This window comes from Anabrus simplex, chromosome 10, assembly GCF_040414725.1.
Source record: "Anabrus simplex isolate iqAnaSimp1 chromosome 10, ASM4041472v1, whole genome shotgun sequence".
Taxonomy (NCBI): Eukaryota; Metazoa; Arthropoda; class Insecta; order Orthoptera; family Tettigoniidae; genus Anabrus; species Anabrus simplex.
Window position 1 is genome coordinate 70,373,896 of NC_090274.1, and position 26,201 is coordinate 70,400,096.

Below are 26,201 nucleotides of genomic sequence, written 5' to 3' on the forward strand. Positions count from 1 at the left end.
TTGAATTCAGTGTTGGCGATTGGCTGACATGCTAATGGAGCAGTCGTCGTCTTCTTCATAGCACTGTTTTGTTCGAGATGGCGGTTTATTAGAGAGGAGAGAGAGAGAGAGTGTGTGTGAGTGTGTGTAAATTCTAAATAAAACTGTGCACAATTGACAGCATTTCGTATGATGACAACATGTTCTACATGGAGAGTTCTTTTCACCTTCATTATGATATAAAGTTTTAAAAAAAATGTGTGATTGTGTTGAATTTGTATCATAAAATAAACAGTTTGCCCCTTGTCAGTCAGTCTTTCCTTCTTTCTATTTCCTTCCCTTTGGTATAACTGTGCAACTATACGGATCAATACAGTACCAGGTGTATGCACAAGTTTTTGCCAGTTTTTGTAGTAAAGAAAACGTAATTTTCACAGAAAATTCATCTTTTGGCCATTGGCTTCTACACACTTTGCCCATCTTTCAGGTAAGTTATGAATAGCATGCCACAAAAACCGCTTGTCTTTTGCGGCAAATCATTCGTCGAGCCATTTTCCAGCTTCCTCGAAATTGCTGAAGCGCTGCTCTGTGAGCGCGTGTCCCATTGATGCGAAGAGGTAATAGTCAGATGGCACCAGGTCGGGGCAGTACGGCGGGTGCGGAGGATGTCCCATCCAAGAAATTTCAAGGTGTCTTTCACTGGTTTTGCTGTGTGTGACGGTGCGTTTAAAGATAAAAATTTCATGATGTTCCGTATTGAACTGTACCACAATTAAACTGAAATAAGAAATAATGTAGTTCAACCTATTCAATACAAATAAATAAGAAATATAGTGTTACATTTCTATTTAATTATAAGCGGAAGCGGTACCGGTTTCGACCCCAATCTGGGTCACCCCAATCTGGGTCATCAGACGAATAAAATGCAAAAACAATGCATAGGTAAATAAGAAATTAAAGAGCGAGTCCTTCGCAAAAACAAGGAGTTAGCAATTTGCTTCAATCAAGCGACTCGTCTTCGACTTCTACACAATTTTGGGACTTCATATTCATTAAATTATGTTGTGACTTCGCGCCTGATAATATATGCATGCTGGCTCATTTAACTTTTCACCTCTTCTTGTAAACATTATGAGACAGTCCTGAACTTTGCGTGTGTTGTGCTACTATTCAGAAGATGGCGCCTTACTTCTTATAAGTGACTGACTTTCTACTTCTTCTAGATTTTATGATTTAAAATTGCACAGTGCCAATCCCCATTAACATATTTTACCTCTTTAACTCTCTTTAATTTCTTACTTACCCATGCATTGTTTTTGCATTTTATTCGGCTAATGATGACCCAGATTGGGGTTGAAACCGGTACCGCTTCCACTTATAATTAAATAGAAATGTGTAACACTACATTTCTTATTTATTTGTATTGAATAGGTTAAACTACATTATTTCTTATTTCAATTTAATTGAGACTGTGCATTGTCGTGTAACAAAATATCTCTACCATGTCTTCTGGCCCATTCCAGTCGTCTTTCGATCAATGCGTGATTTAAATTAATCATTTGTTGGTGAAAGCATTCTGCATTAACAGTTTCATCCAGTAATGCCTGCAATTGCTCATCTTCGCACTTTTGTGGTCTACCAGAGCGCACAATGTCTTTCACACTGAAATCACTATGTTTAAATTGTTGAAACCATATCTAACATGTTCTATTTGATGGAGCGTGTTCACCATATGTTTCTACTAGTAAACGATGACTTTTCACAGCCTTTTACTTTTGATTAAATAAGAAAAGCAACGTGTGCCGCAAATGTTTATTTTCAGGCACAAATGTCGACGTATGTGTCAAATTCATACGCTGCATACTATTCGCTGGCAGAAACCGGAAAAGACTTATGCACCAATCGCAGCAGTTCTGATGTGTAATTTGATTTCAATTTTGGATGTGTTGCTCGGACTTCATCAATGTTTTAGATTTGGATTGGAAATTGAGACATACCAGATTGTTTACTTTATTATTGGCTGTATGTGAGCATATGTTTTTCCAAATGGATTGTGGCTGAAGATAACCCAGTGTATATAGGGTCAAAACTAGTCCCTATTATATAGGACACTATACAAGCTAATGATATAGAATAGGTGAACCCTTCTCTACCCTTTGTTAGTGATCAATTGTCAATACGGACCATAATGAAATTCATAACCTATGATCTCGTATATGATGTAAAGAAGGAAAGATATATATCATCGTATTCTGTGCACGAGTCTACGATTTCCAGACCCCAATAAGTCACCTTCACATCCTGATCTTGCATTATGAGCTTTATAATGGAACTGCCGTAGATCTGTCAGTTAGAGTAAAAGTGAACAAATAAGAAGATAACTTACTCAAAGTCTGTGACTTTCTTTAGTTCTTCAAGAGGGGAGAATTTGTACTGCCGTTTCATGATTCCCACCATGACGGCCGATTCTGGTGTTGAGATGTTCACAGTGCCATCATCCTTTACTGCATCTTTCAACAGTCCAACCATATATGATACAGTCTGGGCAGCCATCTTGGTTCCCAGGTTACGATCAAAAGGAGTAGGCGATCCACCTTGCTGCATATGGCCTGTAGGAAGAAAAAAAAATATCATTTACTCTCCAACAAAAAGATGAGGGTTAAAAATAGATTACTTTCTCATATGATTTTGAGTAAGTTACCATGTTTACAGTTAAGAGATAAGAATTTCATAGTGTTCCGTATTGAAGCAAGTTCACTATTAAGTTGAAAGAAGATATACGACGGTTCAACCTTTCAATACTATTAAAATAACAAATGTAAATTTTACATTCCTACTTAATTATAATTGGTACCGGTTTCGACCAGTATTCTTGGTCATCATCAGCCGATCACAAATAAGTATAAAAGACAACGCACAAGTAAATAAAATGTGAAGTTTAAATAATTCCATCAGTTGCTGTTTGCGAAGCACTAAAATACTTTAGGGAGCAGTGTGTGTTGAAATTTCAGCCAATCACAAATAAGTATAAAAGATGATGCACAGGTACAAAATGTGAAGTTTAAGTAATTCTGTCAGATGCTGTTTATGAAGCACTATAATACTTTAGGGGGCACTGTGTGTTGAAATTTCAATATTATGAAGAAGTCTAGAATGAAATACATATTTTTCAGTTGCAGTTCATGGAGCACTGTATAATTTTAGAAGTCAGCACTGCGTGTCGATAGTTCAGAAAATATTGAAGAAGTCTTTGATCGAATACGTAAATGTAGTACGGAGCAAGTTCTTGAAGAGTAACAAGATATTATGTGCCGATCGGCACTGTGCTTCCAAACGTTTGTGGAAATCCGATGTAAAAATTTAAAAAGTTCAAGTATCAAGCCTTTAAATGCTGATATAAGTGAAATAGTACAATATAACTGTATATTATTTGTCAAAAGAAATATATCCAAGTTAAAGAAATTTGTATGTTAGCTTCTTGAAGTTATTGAAACATATGACATAGAAAAAAACAATTGTGAAGAGAAAAAAATACTAAAAAGTGCAAAATTGGAACAGTTGAGGAGCGTAATGACATAGCTTGTTATATCTTGAAGAGTTGAGGTTGATCATAGGATAGCGTAATGTGTAAATTTGAAAGTTAGAGTGGCCTAAATTATTACAGATGTTAGAAAATAAAATTCAATTAGGAAAGGGGAAAAAGGAAGGAAGGAAGGAAGGAAGGAAGGAAGGAAGGAAGGTAAAAAGGAAAGAAAAAGTTGAAGTAGAAAAATAATGATTAAAATAAAGGGAAAAAAATAGGAAAATGAATGAGGAGGTGTATTAGTTTAAGGTGGATCAGGTGGATGGGTTATAGGAAGTGGAAAATGTCAGTAGGAACTATATAAGGCCTGGAATATTGAAGTTGGGTTTATAAATTAAGCATTTTTGAAAAAGCGGATAAGGAATTTGAATAAAATATTAGGTTTTTCAGAAATGTCATTTAAATTGAAATTGGGGTTGAAGTATTGGTCAAGATAAATAAAACAATTTTCAGTACCAGTAGTGTTTAGAAGGGGGCCTTTGTTAGTAACTAAGTATTTTCATGTCTTTGTCAATACTGGTGAAATTGTGATTAGAGTCTTGTATGTGTTGTCCTATTGCAGAGAATCTGTTGTATTTTATGGCGCTGATGTGTTCAGAGTATCTGATAATAAAGTTACGTCCTGTCTGTCCGATGTATGAAGAGCTACAGTTATTGCATTGGAATATGTGTACTCCAGTTTTAGAAAAAACATTAGATTTATTAATTGAGTTAGAGTTGTGTAATAAACCAAGATTTCTGTTATTCGTTCAAAAAGATATTTTCATGTTGTGTTTAAGAATGTTGGTGATTTTATAAGCATTTTGAGAGAAAGTAAAGGTGGAAAATGCGGTAGGTTTGGTTTTATCTTTTGTTAATGTGGTTTTGGGGCGGTGTTTGAATTTATTAATAATACAGTTTATGAAAGAGTTGTTAAAGCCATTTAGTTTTGCAATAGTATGGATGGTGTTTAATTCATTATTTAAATGTTTTTTAGACATTGGAGTGTTAAGTGCACGAAAAATTAGGCTGTTATAGGAAGCTTGTTAATGTGCTTGTGGGTGTGTAGAATCTTACTGGATAGAGGTTGCTGTTTGGGTTGGTTTTCTGAAAATTTGGTACGTTAAAGAAGACTGTCTGATAAAAGTTAAGTCAAGAAAATTAAGGGTTTTGCTATGTTCAGATTCAAGGGTAAATTTGATGTAAGGGTCAATGTTGTTAAGGAGAAGAAGTCTGGAATCAGCGCTGGATGATTCTTCATTTAAAATAACTAAAGTGTCATCGACACATCTAACCGAAAATAAGATGTTTGAGAAATTATTATTATTATTATTATTATTATTATTATTATTCATTTTTGTATTTTCCAAAAAATCAAGATATATTTCAGCTAGGATGCCTGAGGCTGGTGAGCCCATAGCTAGACCATCCTGTTGATAAATGGTGTTATCGAAGGTGAAAAAATTGTCGATTACTAATTTTAATATGGACATGAAGTCCTTAATTTCTAATTTACTCAGATGACTGAATTTATCTAAGTTGTTATTAATTATAGGTAATAATTTGGAAATTGGAATACTGGGGTACATGTTTACAATTTCGAAAGAATGGAGAGAGAGATTTGGTTGGATGTCAAATTTTTTAAATTTTTTTGATTAATTCAGAAGTGTTTTTGATAGATTTATTAGATAAAAATTGATAATTTTTAATAAAATCTTTTGGATGAATTTAGAAATATTGTATAAGGGGCTAGGTCTGTAATTGATGATACGGCGGATCGGAATGTTGGTTATATGAATTTTGGGAAGGGCTTTGGCAGTGGGTAGGCCTGGGTTCATGTTTAATAATTTGGTTTTTTCTTGATCTGTGATGAGAAAAGAGGTGTTTTTTTTTAAAGGTTTCTTTAAGCAGATGTTCGATTTTATTGGTTGTGCCTTTTTTCATTATAGAAAAGGAAGGATTGTTGAAGAAATCTTTTTTTTTTTCTAGGGGCTTTACGTCGCACCGACTCAGATAGGTCTTATGGCGACGATGGAACAGGAAAGGTCTAGGAGTTGGAAGGAAGCGGCCGTGGCCTTAATTAAGGTACAGCCCCAGCATTTGCCTGGTGTGAAAATGGGAAACCACGGAAAACCATCTTCAGGGCTGCCGATAGTGGGATTCGAACCTACTATCTCCCGGATGCAAGCTCACAGCCGCGCGCCTCTACGCGCACGGCCAACTCGCCCGGTGAAGAAATCTTTAGTTTTACATATGTAGTCAGATTTATCCATTAAGCCTTTATCAGCTTTCGTAATGATATTGTCAATTTTCTTTTTGAAATTTAAAATATGTTTATTATCATTAATTAAATGTTTATTATTATTAAGATTGGGGGCAGTGTTATTGTTGTTATTGTTACCATGTTTGGTGGATCTCAGAGAGGTGAAAGAAGGTGCTGGGGTGAATGGGTCATCTACAATATCAAAATTAATTTAAAACTTGAACTGAAGGTTGTATTTCTTCAAAAACCACAAACTTAACAAATTTTCACTTAATGAAATAACAATGACAAATTTGGGGATTAAAAATAGAGAACCCCAGAATAGGGAATTTAACAGCTTTGGGCTACAAGCCCCAGATTTACAAGTTCTGAGCTACCAGCTCAAGTTTACACAATTTAGAATTTTATAAATGAGGTATAATTTAGGCAAGGGCAGAAATCCCCCAATTCAAGAGCACTTGCTCCAACTGTTACAATCTCTAGGCTTCCAGAGGCGCCCCTCACAATTACAGAAAACTTAGAAAAGAGCTTACATGCTCTCCAACATTAACAAATTTCTAACAGCCCACTTAAGGCAACCTTACATCAAAATGGACAAAGAACAGGTTAGATGAAATGTCGTATGGCTTTTAGTGCCGGGATATCCCAGGACGGGTTCGGCTCGCCAGGTGCAGGTCTTTCTATTTGACGCCGGTAGGCGACCTGCGCGTTGTGATGAGGATGAAATAATGATGAAGACAACACATACACCCAGCCCCCGTGCCGTAGGAATCAACCAATTAAGGTTAAAATCCCCGACCCGGCCGGGAATCGAACCCGGGACCGTCTGAACCGAAGGCCAGTACGCTGACCGTTCAGCCAATGAGTCGGACTACAGGTTAGATTACTGGCCCAAACACAAAATGAATGGAGGCGTATACTTGCACTCCTAGATAATGAAGAGTAAAGTCCTAATGGGGCTCTCGGCCCAGATATACAGGGGCTAATCCCAAGCTACTGAGGTGACTAATGAAGGTTACGTTAAGGCATTACAGAAAAGAAGAAAAGCATTTACAAAGTCGTAGTCACCTCGAACCAAGTTGAAAGGGAACTCGAGAGGGTAACGCACACTCTATCCCCGATTTACAGTTAAAGACTTTATGAAATTTTTACATTAGCCGAACAGAATTTTACATTTTAGAAAATGTTGGTTACATAGTTAGAAATTTGGACCTTCCCTCGGATAAGTATGCGGAGACAGCAAGAAAGATAGAATTTATGGCCAAAGGAAACTTGAAAAGCCGCAACTTATATACCCTCAGGGAAGGTTCGAGAGAATTCTGGATTAATCCAGACACAGCCTCCCAATTTTTATTGGCTAATTCAAAGTGAACAAGAAATGCGGGATTGGTTGAAAATTAATTACAAAAATTCATGATTGGCCAGATTCAAAACTGGCGGAATGAAAAAGAAGTGTTGCCAACCCAAAAATAAATGAACACAGATTCAGTTATGAAAATCTAGAAATACAAACTTCTTTAAGTTATAAGTTCTTCCACCTTGCACGAGAGTGCATGACCAGAGTTTTTCAAAATTACATCTGAAGTAAACAAACACAAAGTAAATAAATCCAGTCAGTTTAGGAAACTTCACAACAACAATAAAATATCTTCAGTAAACACAGAACAGTTCCATACCCCTATAATCAGTTTGTCTAAAATAATTTTAAACAATAATGAGAATTCAATTCTTTCTATAGGCCTCTTAACACAACTGGCCCAACCTCAATCCTCTTATCATTGCCACAAATTTAGTAATTGAATCTGAAATAGCCATTAATAAAATACCGACTGAACAACAAGATGAAATCAGACATGATACAAAAAGAAAACTCGAAAAAAAATTCTCCAATAATAATTGTACCGGGAGGTACACCTCAACTCCGCACATTCAAAAGATGTGCCTTAAAGAACTCTATCTATCCAAACGTGAAACTGCTACTACATGAAGTTGGAACATTAATCAGAAGATGTCACTACTGAAGTATTGAGTAATTGTGTTGTTTAAAGGGGCCTAACATCTAGGTCATCAGCCCCTAATGGTATTAAATGAGTCTAAATGTAATGACAATTTAGAAGTCCAAAATTCGTTCAATGATCAGAATTTGAAACGTGAGGATGTAAAATGAATGGATAAATAGGAGTTTAAAATAATCAGCGGATCCAACTCAAAATACTGAAAGTTAAAAATAATTCCAAAATCGATCCACTGACTAGAATTCAAAAAGACGAGAACAAACAATGATTATGAACTTGAAACAATCAGTGGATTCGACCCGCAATGCCCCACCTTCCCAGAAACTATCTTCAAACAATAATATATACTGGCCAAGGGGCTGCTTCCAAAGGACAATCCTGAATAGATAATGCTTGTTGTCTAAAGCGGTCAAATGGCCAGGTCAACGGCCCCTCATAATGGTACTTATCACTCGTACAGTAGAACCATGGTATTTCTCATGTAGCTGTACTAATCACAAGTAACGTAGACTGATGGTGTTCCACACATAATGGTATTACTCACAATTAATGTACGTCACACAGGTAATGCAGACCTATGGTGTTTCTCACATAATGGCACCACTCATAGGCAACGCAAACTGATGGTGTTCCTCACCTGGGTGTACTAATCACAGGCAATGTAAGCCCACGGTGTTCCACTTATAGTGGTACTAATCACAGATACTGTAAACCCATAGTGAACTGCTCTCTGCTGCTACTAATCACAAACCTATTGTGTACCTAACATACTGTACTGATACTCTGCGTGATGGTACTAATCGCAAGCAGTTTCATCGTTCTAATTCAATCATTCCTTGGTCGCCCCTTTTAGTTGCCTCATATGACAAGCAGGGGTACCGTGGGTGTATACTTTATATGCATCCCACAGGGGGGGTGTATCAATACGGTAGACTGATTTACGATAATTCACTATATCAACAACCGACTGTTGATCTGCACTATGGCACGGAATCAAAACAGCTGAGCTACAATATCACCAACCCACTTGCCTCTCTGTATAACTCAACTACTCTCTGGTCTCGACACTCTTCATATATATACTGGCTATGAATCTGGATGATTCTATATAATTCTACTTTCTTACAACATAATATTACAAGATGCCTGGAAGATTCTATAATAATCTCCGAAAGACCTGGCGAGTACATGTTCTAGAACTGTCTTAAAGACTTGTCCCTATGCTACATAACCTTGAAAGATATCTACACATGCAGGCATGTGCAGTGTTTTTCTGAGCAACTTTGGATGCACGGACAGTTATATACACATGATTAAACTTAACCTAGGCTATAACACATTTAAAAAAAAGTGTCTTTCAGTTATACACATAACCTAACTTGCATCATTTCTTTTCTCTAGATTGCATGCCAAAAGTCTGAGACTATTCCAAACCTCTTCACAGAGTTCATACAGAATGAGAGCATATGACACCGTCGGTGGCGATTCATCCGTCGGATAGGGACTTTAAAACTTAAGCACACCACATGGTGTTAATTAACACAAGGTTTCACCACCACATACCCAGACATACAGGTTGTCCATTGCTTTTGGACAGGATCAACAATATAAGCAACGAGTTTAATCTTAAAATAAACACCTAGAAAACAAAATTCATGTTTATCAACAACACTGTTTAGTCTTTATGCTTCAGAGCAGAGGTGATGATTGTTTTAAGAGGCAAAAGTCAATATGCACAGCAATTTTCTTTTTTTGCTAGGGGCTTTACGTCGCACCGACACAGATAGGTCTTATGGCGACGATGGGATAGGAAAGGCCTAGGAGTTGGAAGGAAGCGGCCTTGGCCTTAATTAAGGTACAGCCCCAGCATTTGCCTGGTGTGAAAATGGGAAACTACGGAAAACCATTTTCAGGGCAGCAATTTTCTTAGCTGAAATTCTGTGCCTTACATCTCCACTGTATATATTGTTATAGAGGCCCTCCCAGTGTCTCCATGTGTGGCCCAACATGTGGTAATCACTTGGGAAAACGTCTGATGAATGCAGGTTCTTGCATGACCAGTATGCAACCAAGCATGGTCATGCTGCTGCTGCAACAAACGTGCATAAAAATAATGAATCGCCATTAGTCTATGAATTTACAGGAGTTAGTTGCACACTTTCACTACTCAAAAACTGAATAACAGACTGTTATTTTTTTTTTTTTTAATGTCTGAAGTGAGGCAGCCAGGACACTTGGACTCTGATGGTGTTTATTCCTCTGCGCAGTGTTACTGCCTATAGGGTATTCGTTAACCCATTGAGCCCTGCATATCTGTTGGATTGAAACTGCATTGGGGCTCGGATTATTTTGAAGAAAATTTAGTGACTTTTTCCATGGTGAGAAATGTATTCCTTACAAGAACATTAAAGATTTAAATATACCTGAAAACAAACGGCATTCACACCACAAACCAAAGAACAAGGAATATTTTAAATACATTTTATTAGCATCGTGGGTCCATACCAGTCCGCCTGCTGAGCTGTAACACAGTCATCTCCTTGCACTCTCTCTTCGATTTCCACATCTAATGATTCATCAGGAGCATTACTCACACTAATTCTACTACTAATTTCATTGAAATAATTACATTCCTAATCACCATTACTTTCTAAAAGGGGTTTTTATATCAGTAACCTTCAGTCATTTACTGGCAGCCATCTTGTTTGCAAGCGAATCTCGAAGTCTAGAGATAGTTCACTTCAAACTAATATTACCAAGCACAGTATCGTTATATATTAGCAAAGAGCATATAACATTGGAGAGGAAGAGTCCCTACATAAATCGCAAATGGAACTTACTCTGCCATCTCTTGAGAAAAGTTGAATTACGTAGTAAAGTGAGAAAACGGGACAGTTCCGTGGTCCGGCATTTGGTACACTAAGACGAAGCACGGAATGGTCCGTGGCTCGGGCCCAATGATTTAAAGCCTTGTAACAGAACTGCCAATGGAGAGAACTGTGGCGTGACATTCAAATTTTATGACACTCCTAAGGTTCTCATTTGACTCGCCCTTGTGGATTATGTTCTTGTTCGCTTTCTCACCTGTACATTAACCTTGTTTGTTCTATGACAATATGTTACTTGGAGTTATTTTGATTGTTCAATTTTGGAGACCAAGTATTACATTATATTCTGTTTATTCCCATATAATTTGTGTCATTGCGCATTGATGGAAGTGAAGAAATATATAATGTCAATGGCATTTAACTGCTCAGACAATGCGATAAACTTCGGTCTGCTCTCAGCTGCTTGACTGTCAAACACGAGAGAAGCAATCTACGACGTCATTACAAATCCAGTTGAAAACATCTATACTAACTTCATTTCACCTTTTCTCACTCACAACAGATGCAAAATAGTCATTTTAACTTACAAAAGTCAAGAAAATTTTAGAATTTCTCCATGGCTGAAGGAAGAAATCTGGAACTCACCTAAGACGTTCATCCTGGAACTGAACAGCCCCTTACCCTCCTCAGCATACAGACGGTAGATGAAGTCTGTGTTGTAGTTATCATTGCACTTCTCATTCCTGAAAAGATTTCATAATATGTGTTGCAATATGCAGAACAAACAAAATTATTACTATAGTGTTAGGTAACATCTACCACTACTAAATATTGTTAGGAAGCTATGTATGAAAAGTGCTTGAGAAAACACATTGTATTACAATGACTGGTACATTACTTTAAAAATATTAACTTAGCAATATAACAACATCAAGAAATTTAATATTCTTACTTGTTGTTTAAAGGGGCCTAACATCTATGGTCATCAGCCCAATTTAAAATAAAAACTTAGTACATTCAGACAGAGAGATATATATACCACACCAAAGACAACAATTCAATCTTGTGATGTTCTACTCTCTGACAAACATTTCCACTTTATAGGAAACTCTACCATATACATTCAATGGAACATGTAGGGCATGGAATGCCAGCATCCAAGTTTGGCCTGATAATTCTTCCTAGTAAAATACAGTTTATATAGACTTTTTGAGTCATTGCGCTTTTGCAGAAAGAAAAGGCATACTTAACCGCTACCGCTCTTATGTCAACAATTGTTGACCTGCCCTTAACATTGTAATGGCTCCTAAGTTGACACTACACCTCCAATCTAACGTGTATTTTTGGAACTCTCATCACACAGACAAGTTTGCAGATGTGCTGGCTGTCTTGTTTTCCTGAAAAAATGTTCCTTTCAGTTGAGATATTTGCTCATTTTAACTCTGTTTCAAGCGCCATGTCATGCACTTTATTCGTTTACTTGTTTATCGTATCGTGCTGTTAGTTTTGATCCTTTCTCATGTAAAATCAAGAGTTTTATTTTGTACTAACTGCAGTACCCGTCATCGATGGGACAATCCTATAGAATGTGCAACTCCCCAGCTACTTTCAACCAATATTCAGGCAGGCTGTTTCACCCGGGATGCAGCAGTATTCCCATCTATCGGAGATGAGTGACAGCAGAAGAGACGAATAATATCACAACAATGGTCAATGTATTGTTGATCAGTTTTATGAGCTTTTAATATTATAGGCCTTCACATTTAATTTTCTTCCAACTCTGCGATATAAAGGCAGTCCTTCCTTCTTTCATGACTCCCTCTTGTCGTGTTCTCCAAATGAACATTCCTTTTAAATGTTTTCTCCTTTTATAATCATCTTCACATATTTCCTTGCTGATATGGACCGATGACCACGCAGTGTTACACCTTAAGACAATCGTGACAAAAACCATCGCCAGTTGACACGATTAAACAATATTTCTGTGTTAACAGTACTTAGCGCTGATATGGACTAAGCAACAAAAGTCCAAATTCAATATTCTATTATCATAGTTGGCACGGTAAAACAGTACTAGACATAAATGATCGGAAATTTAATTCTATATAATTTTAGTTATGTAGTATTTATCAACAGGAACATTAATAACATACATATTTGACAACTGAATTTTAGGCCTTCCCTAAACTACCATTTGACTCAGCGTGAATAAAATTACAGTATTTACAGCCTAGATTGTAATGCATCATTCCCCGACTTTACATATTGATTTTCATTAAATTATCTTCACCATTTTCTCGTGATGCCCATACATACATAATACAGTTAAACCTCGATTCTCTGTTTTTCGAGGGACCATGAAAATAAAACGTACAACACAGGAAAACTGAAAATCCGGGAATGAATGAAAACCATCAACAATTTGGCTAAACATCACAAAAATGAAATATGTATAATTATAATCTTACAAAATCTCCTAAACCAAACCAAACTAGAGCCCCAATGGGCCTTTGCCTGCTAAGCGACCGCTGCTCAACCCGAAGGCCTGCAGATTTCGAGGTGACACATGGTCAGTGCGATGAATCCTCTGGCTCTTTAGATCGGGGTAGCCATCTCACCATTCGATCCACAATTAAAGGTAATCACGTATGCTGAGCGGACCTGGAACCAGACTTATATCCAGGTAAAATTGCCTGACCTGGTCGCAATCGAACCCGGGCCCTCTGGATGAGAGGCAGGCATGTTAGACCGCGAAACCGCATTAATTACCGGTACGCGAGTTCAAAATCTCGATACTTTATATTCAAATTTACAGGGGAATCTTCGGAAGTTTCCCGTGAAAACTTCTTTCAGCTCAGCAACTTTTATTAGGCTAGCCAAACTCTTTGAAAAATCTAATAACGCCAAGCCAAACAACAATCAACCACAAGCAGTTTTTAATTCTCTCATCTAATAAAATAAAGCACATTAGACACAAAAGCACCCAACATGATGGCGAAATCCCTTCATTTCTTAAACTTTAATTTCGTCTCCGGTATACTGTTCGTAGTCAGTTTCTGGAAATCTCGTACCACGTAAATTAGGCCTACATCGACTTTTAAAGGTTCTGTTGAACTTGAAAACATGATTTTGAATGAAAGTATAGATTCTTAAAAGTTCTCGAATGCATTATATTCAATTCTGCCCGTCACAAATCCAATCAAATTGGAAAGATAAAAGAAATATCAAAACTTCAGAAATTACGGTTATTTGTGACCTTGAGGTCATCTGGAAAGCGCACTCGCTGCACATGTCAGTACGAGTTGGAAATGTTACCAACCATTTAAATGTAATGTGCGCAAATAAAACGACTGTGGTTTTTTGTATTTTAACACTAAAACTTAAAATTCCCAGTCTTACATTAGGACCTAAACAGTAATAGGCAATCCCAAGACCTCCCATGGCTTTCTTTTTTAATGTAAGGTGCAACATCTGTTCTGGTCTTGCTAACATAATCATGTACGATAATATCAAAAATACTGAATTTGTGTTAAGGAGTTTCGATTCCTGCCTGAAAGCCCAGAATGTGCAACTCCCCAGAAAAGTGCCCTGAGCAAAGTGCCGAAAATCTGTTCGGCAGTACGATCGAAAAAATGCAAAAATATAAACATCTAACCATGGACATAATATGGACGTTTTATAAGTGCGAACATTTGACGAAACTCGTTCGGTCTTCAAGCAGAGCTGTCGAAATGCGCCGTGTCTCCTTACAATTGTTGTGGCCACTCTCTGCTTTATGATTTTCCGAGAACAATACCACCCGAATGCTAAGATGGTCCCTTATACAAGTTCACCGCCGATCGTTTTTCAAGAACTGGTACAGTAATTGCTCTAATTATAGCAATGACGGGGCGTTAACACCAAGATCCATAAGTATGCCATAGCCATCCTTTCGTGAGATACAGTTTATTAAAAAATGATTGATCGAGGACTTAGCGTTGATGGGACTGGACTTTCTGGACGGTTGATCCGGGAAATCGCTTCTTCGAGGAACGGATAATGCGGGACTTTTACAGCGTGATTTAATTATGATGCTCGCGGGACCACACAATTTAATCGCATATTCCAGGAAAACGTATTTTCCAGGAACGGATAATACAAAGGTCAATCAAATATAAACGGGATTTTGTTCCTGAACATCAACAGTTGGTAGGACTGACCCCACGCTTCTGCTATGCTTAGGCAAGACCGTTAGAAGTGGGAACAGCGTGCCGCCGTTTCGTCAGTAACGCTCTGTCTTAATGAATCTTCGCTTCAACTGAAGCCACCAAATCGTCTGTAATCAGAGATGGGTGACCGAAGCGGGCCTCATCATGGACATTGTCACGGCCATCTCTGAAGTCTTGTACCCACTTACGCACTTTGCCTTCACTCATTGCATTAGCACTGTACACTTCGAAAATCTGTCGGTGAACATTTTCACTTTCCCCTTTCTCACTTGTTGGAGGAATGAGTTTCTCATCAGAGTCTTCATCATTCTATTCTTCACTAAAAATTAAGATATACAGCCAGTTCGTCATCGTTAACAAAATTACTTCTCCCGCTAGTCACCATTTTAATCACGCGGCATGGAGATCATACGTCGTAGATGAACACGGACTTTAGAAATTCAATGCATGATAGCGAATGAATTTACGCACTATCTAGCGGTGTAGTTAAAATCTAATGACAATTCTCTATGGACTCGACACATAAGATGTTGCAATCTGACGGCCCAAGTTGTACTGACTCATATAGAATTGTGCGCTATCCAAACAACGATATATCGTGGTTGGCACTTTACGCGTATATACGAAACGATATATCGTTGTCTGGCTCTCTACGGGTTAAACACTTATCATACCTTACAACTAAGTTTTGAATACCCTCTGCATAGAAACTTGCTGCCTGCTCCGATAATCAAGAGTTCATGGCCATTTTCACTTCATCATCATCATCATTGGGACAGAGTCTGTTTGGCGTTCACCTTAACAGGCGAATGTGTGTGTCTCCATACCATGCTCTGTTGCTTCGATTCGGGCGTGATCTGCGAAACCCATGTTTTGTCTCCCATTATGATCTGACTCAACATGTCACCTTCGTTATAACGAGTCAAAAACGTCATCAAACACTCAAATCTTTTGTTTTTGTGGTTCTCTGTTAGGAGTTTAGGGACACAACAGGAGCACAGTTTCCTAAAGTTTAGGTTTTCAGAAACAATTTTGTAAAGCACTGACTTAGACACGTCAGGAAATGCGTTTGAGAGAGTTGTTATTGTGAAGCATCTGTCTTAATGAATCTTCGCTTCAACTGAAGCCACCAAATCATCTGTAATCAGAGATGGGTGACCGGAGCGGGCCTCATCATGGACATTGTCACGGCCATCTCTGAAGTCTTGTACCCACTTACGCACTTTGCCTTCACTCATTGCATTAGCACTGTACACTTCGCAAATCTGTTGGTGAATGTCTGCAGCAGACAGACTCCTTGCTGACAAAAAAACGTATCACTGACAGAACTTCGCACGGGGTGGGCGAATTGATAATCTTGTACATTTGAGCAAGCACAGAACAGAACCGTACAGGCTAGCAACAGAGCTGCAACTGAGCACCATTGTTCCCGAGGCATGCTGGCACACGACGCACACGCTCGTTGCGATGCGGCCCTTACTTAAAAAACATGCCTCGTATGTATGTACGAGAGGGGATCAAATATAAACAGGATTTTATTTTTTATTTAAATTTGTTTATCGAAAAACACAAGGCAATTACAATTTATTTTTCCACATAGTTTCCTGCTTTGGTAATGCATTTGTCCCTGCATATGGGCAGCTTTTTGATGCCCTCATCGTAAAAAGAACAGGGTCGTGTTACCAGCCACTTTGGCACGAAGTCTTCCACACTCTCATCATCTTCAAATCGTTGCCCTCCTAGAGCTTCTTTAAGCGGTCTGAACAAATGGAAATCGCAGGGCGATAAGTCCAGGATGTAAGGAGGATGATCAAGTGTATTCCAGTGCATTCACTGTTGTTTTGAGACAGTTAGAGCTGCAGTATGGGGCACGCATTGTCGTGGAGGAGCATGACCTGTCGAATTGGTTGGTCTCGTTTTTTGCGGCGATATGTAACCCTCGCCTTGTTCAACAGCTCACAGTAGTAAACAGCATTGATTGTGCGTCGCACATACAAAAATTCAGTACAGCAAAATGCCTCTCCAATCGAAAAAAAAAAATGGTTGAAAGAACCTTGCCAGCTGACAGTCGAGTCTTGGCTTTCACTGGTGCTGCCTCCTCTTTTCTCTGCCACTCCTTACTGGCTTGTTTGGATTCATTAGTGTAGTGGTGGTTCCATGTGTCGTCGCAGGTGACGATCCGACTAAAAAATGCATCGCCTTCTTCCACAAACCTTGCTGTAAGCCTCTGACAGACCTCCAAATGTCTCTACTTCAGATTTTCGGTCAAAAGGTGAGGGACCCATGTGGAACACACTTTACGGACTTGTAGGTCGTTTGTGATGGTTGCTTGACAGCTCCCATAACTGATTCCGACTTGTTCTGCATTTTCTGATACTGTCATCTGTCGATCGTCGTCAATAATGCTTTTAACTGCACAAATGCTTTCGTCTGTAATGCTGGTCCGAGGACAGTGACCGTGTTGCTGATTTTCCACACATTCTCGTCTTTCCTTGAACATTTGATACCAGGCAAACACATGAGTCCTTGACAGTGTTTGTTCACCGAACTGTGCAGTCAATTGCTGGCAAATTTCCGCTGCTGTAACTCCTTCATGAGCAAGAAATTTTATAATTATTCGTTGCGCAGTGGAGGGGTGCACCTGTTTTCTGTAAACACTCAACCACGTACTCATTGTCCGAGTGTAAACATTGAAAATGGTAATTACCGTCTGAGTGACAGTACTGATGATGACGGCTGTAACAATAACCAACAGCAACAATTTCCTGTTTTCCGTGAAATTCAATTTGGTCAAGATGCAAAATACCAACCCTAACCTGATTATTTTGTTACTCCTCGCCCGAGATACGCCCCTTCGTCAGACGCAAACCTATAGCGTATTTTTATTTTATTTTTCACGCCTCAATTATTGAATCTCATAACTACAGAGACAAGCAGATATGGGAAATCATGTCTTGTCACCATATGCCAGAGCACAGCAGTGGCGCCCAGTTACATTGACGGAAATGAAGGCTTCCATTGCTGTTTTGTTAAAAATGGGTATAACTACAAGGCCAAGCATATTTTTTTATTGGATCAAAAACTCCCGTTATAATCCATGGTTTGGAAATATGTTCTCAAGAAACAGATTCCAATTGATCTTGAGATTCTTTCATCTTGTGAACAATGATAAGGTATCACCATCTGGTCACCCTGACTACAACCCATGTGCCATGTTCGATCCCATTGTTGAACATGCTAATTGTATATTACGATACCATTGTACATGACTCTTAAACTACCGAAGATAAAAATGTAAAATTTTACATGTTTATTGATATAAAATAGGACATTTCAAAGAAGTCATCAATATTTATCGTTGGGTTAAATTTTCTCTTTTTTTTCTGTTTTGTTTCTGATTTTTAATTTTTGGTGTTTTAAAATTGTTTGGAAAATCTTTTTTTTTTCAAAGTACCCAGGAGCATTTTAGTGCTGTAATTCAGTTCAGCGGTAAGAATGTCTTCTTGTTAACATTTAGTAAAAATTTCAAGTCATAGTTATAATATTTGCGAGCTATATAGTCCAGAGAGTGGGAACCTGCAAAATTCTCTAAATCTGTCTGGCACACTTGGCATAGTGTGAGCAACCGGGCCTGGCACTAAGAGGGTTAAACAAACTTTGTGGCTATGGTGAAAAATGGAGTAAAGTATGTCGAATCTGCAAATAAATGTGGAGTTTGAAAATCTTTTATTGTGTAGTTATTTTCAAATGGCCCTTACTTAAAAAACACGTCTCATACAGACAGACATGATGGAAAAGTAAAAAGTGCATTTCCTTGTTACTGTGGACACGACCAATACAGAAATACCATTCTTTTTAAAAATTCTGAGCAATGTACAGATAAAACTCATATACTGGCATACTGTATACATTCTCTAGCCCATACATGAGTACAAACTTGAATAAATGACATAACTAATTTATTACAGAATACAGGTTCAATCTGATGATGAATTTACATTAGTACTTGACAGAGAGTTTTTAGAATTGGAGAGTGAAAATGACCAAGTGCTAGAATCTGAATTTGAAAAGATTAGTGGTCTGGAGTGTGTTCCTTCCTCTTCTTCTAAATGGAAATCATCAATATCATCAATGAAAAACCAATATAAATACTGATGTGCAAGGTGGCACATGAAATGAGCTACCATTTGTTTCTTACATAATTTATCAGCCTCACTAGATGCCCCGTTGGGCATCTCGACAGCAGAAGAAGTAGAGCATGGAGAAACAAATGATTATGAAATGACAGGTAATTCACGATACCGTCGCATTTACAGCAGAGGCCAACAAGGGAAGACCGACAACACAGCAGCGATCAGCAGATGTGTTACTCTTTCATGAAATGAAAAGCCTTGTGTAATTCAGAAGTGTTTTCGACAACAGTTTAACACACAAGGGGGCCTTGCATGAGGATCATTCACAGGTTGTATGAGAAATTTTTTTTTTTTTTTTTTTTTTTTTGCTAGGGGCTTTACGTCGCACCGACACAGATAGGTCTTATGGCGACGATGGGATAGGAAAGGCCTAGGAGTTGGAAGGAAGTGGCCGTGGCCTTAATTAAGGTACAGCCCCAGCATTTGCCTGGTGTGAAAATGGGAAACCATGGAAAACCATCTTCAGGGCTGCCGATAGTGGGATTCGAACCTACTATCTCCCGGATGCAAGCTCACAGCCGCGCACCTCTACGTGCACGGCCAACTCGCCCGGTATTATGAGAAATTTGTATGGGAAAGGACAATACTGGAACCGAAGCCTGTAAAAATGAAATGGCGTATGGCTTTTAGTGCCGGGAGTGTCCGAGAACAAGTTCGGCTCGCCAGATGCAGGTCTTTTGATTTGACGCCCGAAAGCGACCTGCGTGTCGTGATGAGGATGAAATGATGAAGACGACGCATACATCCAGCCCCCATGCCAGCAAAATTAACCAATTAAGGTTGAAATGCCCGACCTTGCCGGGAATCAAACCTGGGACCCCTGTAACCAAAGGCCAGCATGCTAACCATTTAGCCATGGAGCCGCACACCAAAGCCTGTTTGTTTGCCAGAGAGTATGGCGCGGGCTTGACATGTGGAGCATGCCCTCAAGTCCCAGGTTCATCAGCCTTGGAACTCTGCTTTGCGACAGGAGAGTATAGGGCATCAGTTCGGGAAGCATTTGCTCACGCCAAGCTACTGGACACAGCCCTGAAAGAGTCCATCCACATAGTCACCGACTGACAAGACTGACCTTGGTGTAGTAGATCTACCCTCTCAGCAGTATCGCTATCCAGCTATTTGCCATGTTGTGGTGCAGGAGGGAGAAGGGCAAAAACTTGAGAAGGACCCCAGGCACACTGTTGTTGTATTGAATAGGTGGAAACAATTAACCTCACTCCTTAATGTTGCCAGAGAGTAATGAAGCAGTACAAGTTGTTATAAAGAGAAGCCTCGGCATATCGTGTAAAAAGGCGCACTACAACTGGGAATATCCAGACGCTCCATTCAACGGATTCGTAAAAGTGACCTCCATATGTACCCGTACAAGATTACCTCTGCACAGAAGGTCACTGATGAACACAAGTGGCACAAGCTTGTTCGCTGGGCAGAAGATAGGCACCGAACTCTTAACAACATTTGGTTTTCTGAGGCACATTTTCATTTGGACAGTGAGGTCAGCAAACAAAATGTACGCTTTTAGGCTACTGAAACCTAATAGACCAGACCTCAACGCATTGACTTTCTTCTTTGGGGGTACCAAAAGGAAAAGATTTTTCCAAAACATCCACATGATTTAATGAAGCTCAGAAAAAATGTTCCTCAAGCTTGCAGTGAAATCATGGAAGGCATGTGAAGGAAGTTAGAGATCTAAATGGCAGCCATAGTGAGCATGTGCTGAGTTACAATTCTCCATAGCAAGCTTTTTATTGTAGCACAGTGAGTGGCCAAAATTCACGGGAAGGGATATCCCATTAGGAAATGGGCCGTTTATGACCCCTGAGCATTGCAGTTAGTTCTGCGTGGCATAGCTGAGCAGTTTGTCACAGATACCAATGTCGTGAAGATGGCAACATGTCGCGAATTAACCGACTTTGAACATGGGATGATCATTGGCGCATGGAGCATGGGTCATAGCATTGCGGAAATTACATGCGAATTTGGGTTACCGAGGTCAACAGTGTCAAGGGTGGATCCTCAATATCACAGAGAGAATTTTACCACCTGCATAAACCACCACACAGGAAGACCACAGGGGTTTAACGAATGGACATCAACGTCACGTCCGCCATGTCACCGCAGAATCATACTGGGTCCTCGATGGGCTACTGTGAGTCAGCCCAGTTGAATATAAGGACAATGACATAGTCCAAAACCAGTCACAACAGTATACCTGACTGGAAATCAATAACCGTCATTACTTAGAAATTATCAATTAAATTATCCTCACTGCCATACAGTTTGTATCTGTCAATGCACTAACTTTGTGCAAGGAAGCTGGCGCGGGCTTGACATGTGGAGCATGCCCGCAAGTCCCAGGTTCATCAGCCTTGGAACTCTGCTTTGCGACAGGAGAGTGTAGGACATCAGTTCGGGAAGCATTTGCTCACGCCAAGCTACTGGACACAGCCCTGAAAGAGTCCACCCACATAGTCACCGACTGACAAGACAGACCCTGGTGTAGTAGATCTACCCTCTCAGCAGTATCGCATCTCCAGCTATTTGCCATGTTGTGGTCCAGGAGGGAGAAGAGCAAAAACTTGAGAAGGACCCCAGACACCCGATGTTCAACCATACGGTGAATGCACCCCGCCTTAGATCCAGGAGGATCTTTACCCAGAGGACAGTGATGCTGCAGGTCAAACCAGAGAACCGGTATATGTCTCTCCGGAAGGAAACAGCACTGAAAAAGGAAGGCTTCCTTCCTATAGGACTGAGTAGTGGGCAACAGTTACCATACACCATTTGCACAACCTTAAACTGAATGAGAATGGGGATGTCAAAATGCCAAACCAATCTTGTAACGAGGGGCTATGCCAAAGACAGGAGATGCGATTGCGGAGGATACCTTCTCGTGTACTGAGATCTCGTGCTCACCATGGACAGAAGAATAAGAGCTGCTGAGTTCTGGAAATTTAGTGTATCTCGCAGACACGAAAAGTGAAGTAAGCAAGTACGAATAAACATCCAGCACAAATGATTTAACTAGGTGGTGCAATGAGTTTCTCATTGATGCGGTGCTGTGTTTGTTACTTTCTCTAAAATAATGTGCAAATGGTTGATGATGGCAACACCAATCATCAGCACTACAGAGAAATGATCAGTGTACATTAACATGATAACTTAAACCCCAGTTGCAGTCGTGTAAGGAAATCTAAACACAACACAACAAGCTATACTTGGTCATGGGACTCGGGATCATTTTGCACTGCCCGAGGCCAGTAAAGCATGAGAGTCAGATGTGTTAAGCTGATATCATCACCACCACCACCACCACCACCACCACCAATGTTCCAGTCCAGTTGCCCGGGTGTGGTTTAAGCTGATACCACTGCCTTTAATTTTCATTTTTATCTTAAATATGATACCTTGAAAGGAATAATTAAGAAAAGACACTATCTTTGAAGTCCATGCTGAAGAGAGAACTCTGGTAAGAGAGAAAGGACTGTACCTGAGAATAAGGCCTCGCTGTACACCTTCAGCCATTTTGGCAGCCATGTGGTACACATCTTGTTGCAGATCCTTAATGGAGAACTTCTCTTCAAAGATGTAAGCAGCATCAGCACCACCAGCTAGACCTGAATAAAAAATACAAACCGTTTAGAAAGAGAACTCAAGTTATAATTTCGTCTGTACTTTTCAAATGTTCATCTCGTTCTTGATTAGGAACCCAAAAGTATGTTCAGTTCAATTTTGTCAGTTGGTCCGTCTGTTGGTGACCAAGGGGGGTGGCAACATGTGTTAACATGCTACGGCTAAGAGCCAAGCTCTGCTTTCGGGAGATGCTTTAGCTGTCCTGAGAGTGGTTTTCTCTGACTTCCCATTTTCACATCCAGGCAAATGCCAGGACAGTTGCTATCAATAAGCCACAGCCGATTCCTTCAACTTCCTAACATTTTTTTTTTTTTAAACAACCTGCTTTATGTCGGATTTACTCAGATAGAGCTTATGGTGATGATGGGATAGGAAAGGGCTAGAAGTGAAAAGGAAGCAGCCATGGCCTTAATTAAGGTTCAGCCCCAGCATTTGCCTGATGTGAAAATAGGAAACCATGGAAAAACATCTTCAGGGCTGCCGGTAGTGGGGCTGACAGCTACCTGACCCAAACCGCACAGCCACTTGCTCGGTAAACCCAATTTCATTCACCATCATTCATTTTATCTCCATTAGCACCTCAAATGAGGTTATAGTCAAGAGGAGGAGGACAATGATGTTGGTGAAAATGCACTTGAGGAAGTGGAAAATAAATTCCATTGTCATAAAGGAGCAGGAATAGATTAAATTAGACCTGAAATGGTGAAGTATATGGGAAGGCAGGGATGAAATGGCTTCACAGAGTAGTAAGATTAGCATGGTGTGTTGGTAAGGTACCTTCAGATCGGACAAAAGCAGTAACTGCACCTATCTATAAGCAAGGGAACAGGAAGGATTGCAACAACTATCGAGGTAGCTCATTGATTAGTATACCAGGCAAAGTATTCACTGGCATCTTGGAAGGGAGGGTGCGATCAGTCGTTGAGAGGAAGTTGGATGAAAACCAGTGTGGTTTCAGACCACAGAGAGGCTGTCAGGATCAGATTTTCAGTATGCACCAGGTAATTAAAAAACGTTATGAGATGAATAGACAGTTGTGTTTATGTTTCGTGGATTTAGAGAAGGCATATATCAAAGTACCAAGGGAAAAGATGTTCGCCGTACTGGAGGACTATGGAATTAAGGGTAGATTATTAAAATCAATCAAAGTCATGTATGTTGACAACTGGGCTGTAGTGAGAATTGATGGTAGAATGAGCTCTTGGTTCAGGGTACTTACACGGGTTCATCTTTGCAGTTCATCGTTTACATGGATCATCTGCTGAAAGGTATAGAGTGGCAGGGAGGGATTCAGTTAGGTGGAAATGTAGTAAGCAGTCTGGCCTATGCTGACGACTTGGTCTTAATGGCAGATTGTGCTAAAAGCCTGCAGTCTAATATCTTGGAACTTGAAAATAGGTGCAATGAGTATGGTATGAAAATTAGCCTTTCAAAGACTAAACTGATGTCAGTAGGTAAGAAATTCAACAAAACAATGTCAGATTACCGGGCGAGTTGGCCGTGCGCGTAGAGGCGCGCGGCTGTGAGCTTGCATCTGGGAGATAGTAGGTTCGAATCCCACTATTGGCAGCCCTGAAGATGGTTTTCCATGGTTTCCCATTTTCACACCAGGCAAATGCTGGGGCTGTACCTTAATTAAGGCCACGGCCGCTTCCTTCCAACTCCTAGGCCTTTCCTATCCCATTGCCGTCATAAGACCTATCTGTGTTGGTGCGACGTAAAGCCCCTAGCACACACAATGTCAGATTAGTGGTACAAAGCTGGAACAGGTAGATAATTTAAAGTATTTAAGATATGTTTTCTCCCAGGATGGTAGTATAGTAAGCGAGATTGATTCAGGGTGCAGTAAAGCTAATGCAGTGAGCACACAGTTGCGATCAACAGTATTCTGTAAGAAGGAAGTCAGCTCCGGGACGAAACCATCTTTACATCGGTCTGTATTCACACCAACTTTGTTTTACAGGAGTGAAAACTGGGTTGACTCAGGATATATCATTCATAAGCTAGAAGTAACAAACATGAAAGTAGTGAGAATGATTGGTGGTACAAACAGGTGGGAACAATGACAGGAGGGTACTCGGAATGAGGAAATAAAGGCCGAGTTAGGAATGAACTCCATGGATGAAGTTGAATGCATAAACTGGCTTCAGTGGTGGAGTCATGTGAGGCGAATGAAACAGGATAGGTTACCTAGGAGAATAATGGACTCTGTTATGAAGGGTAAGAGAAGTAGAGGTAGCCCAAGACTACGATGGTTAGACTCAGTTTGTAGTGATTTAAAGAGATATAGAACTAAATGAGACCGCAGAACTAGTTACGAATAGAGAATTGTGGTGGGGATTAGTAAATTCATAGAGGTTTGCAGACCAAATGCTGAAAGACAAAACAGTCTATAATAAAGATGTATGTATGTATGTATGTATGTATGTATGTATGTATGTATGTATGTATGAAATCTACAATAAAAATGTTAGACGTAGGCCTTTTCATTTTCTTATTTTATATTATGTTATACAGACCTGGTAAAACCAGACATTTTTCAAAATAAAAAACTCCTGTACCAATGGAAATTCATTACTGAAAACTAGTAATGTAAAAATGTGAAACAACTGAAATTAGACATAACAGTTGTAGTTGAACTGTTGAAGGGTGAAGACCTTGCATATGTATACAGAATTGAACTGAAATCACACAATTGTTTTGAATGAGTCACAAAACTAAACAGTGTTTCATGCTAATGGATTCAAATTAGTAACAATGTCTCCCAGCAGCAGTCTAGAACTTTGAGAACTGAAGGATGGTGATTTACTACTGGACACATAGCCTGTAGTCTTTCACTCCAACAGGTCTCAGAAAGGCTTGGTAGAGATAATGGGATGTGTTCTTTCAACAATTCACAGTGACCAGAGCTGCTAGAAAACGTGTTTAAATTTTAATTCTATGGGATAAGATTTAATAAAAATCTCTTTCCCTCATTTATAGACCTAACATTGTCCAGTGAAAAGTAAAAAATATTATACAGTTATACTTCAGTTTTGTACTGTGTGTAGAATTTTTTATAGTGAAATTATATTCCGCACAGGTCATTGGCATTGACCCATGTCATGGAAATGGGTGCAATAAAAAAACTGGAGGTTGACCAACTTCTTTCTCTCCCTAAAGTAAAGTACAAGGAATGTTGTATTTAAGGTAATCCTTCAATAAATATTTACCCCATTGACTGCCATTTCTTGATGGATTTCAGCCAGTATTCTTTTAATTTAGAATATAAAAATGCATTTCTTCTAGAAAATAATATAATATTATAGTACTGAAAAGCTGGTCTCTCCTTAATTTGATTCATTTTAGAATATTCTCCCCATTTACCAGATCTCAGTCCATACAACTCTGACCTCATTCCAAAACCGAAGAAGCTGTGGCATGGAAGGCACTTTGCAGACAGGGCGGCCATCATAATAGCATATTGGCAACGGGTGGTACGTACTGTGATGATGCCCTGGGGGATATTAACTGTTTACAA

At 39.3% G+C, this 26,201-nt stretch overlaps 1 protein-coding gene across 3 annotated transcripts in view; it reads right to left on the reverse strand.

The window, feature by feature from the left end:
• The window catches only part of Pfk (ATP-dependent 6-phosphofructokinase), a 194,668-nt gene that overhangs the window by 15,520 nt on the left and 152,947 nt on the right, over positions 1 to 26,201 (reverse strand). For all 3 annotated transcript variants that reach the window (XM_067154686.2, XM_068229476.1, XM_068229477.1), the window contains exons 14-16: positions 22,539 to 22,665; positions 11,293 to 11,390; positions 2,366 to 2,588 (exon numbers count right to left, since the gene is read on the reverse strand). In XM_067154686.2, coding sequence (XP_067010787.2) covers positions 2,366 to 2,588; positions 11,293 to 11,390; positions 22,539 to 22,665 — 448 coding nt within the window. The remainder of the gene's footprint in view (positions 1 to 2,365; positions 2,589 to 11,292; positions 11,391 to 22,538; positions 22,666 to 26,201) is intronic.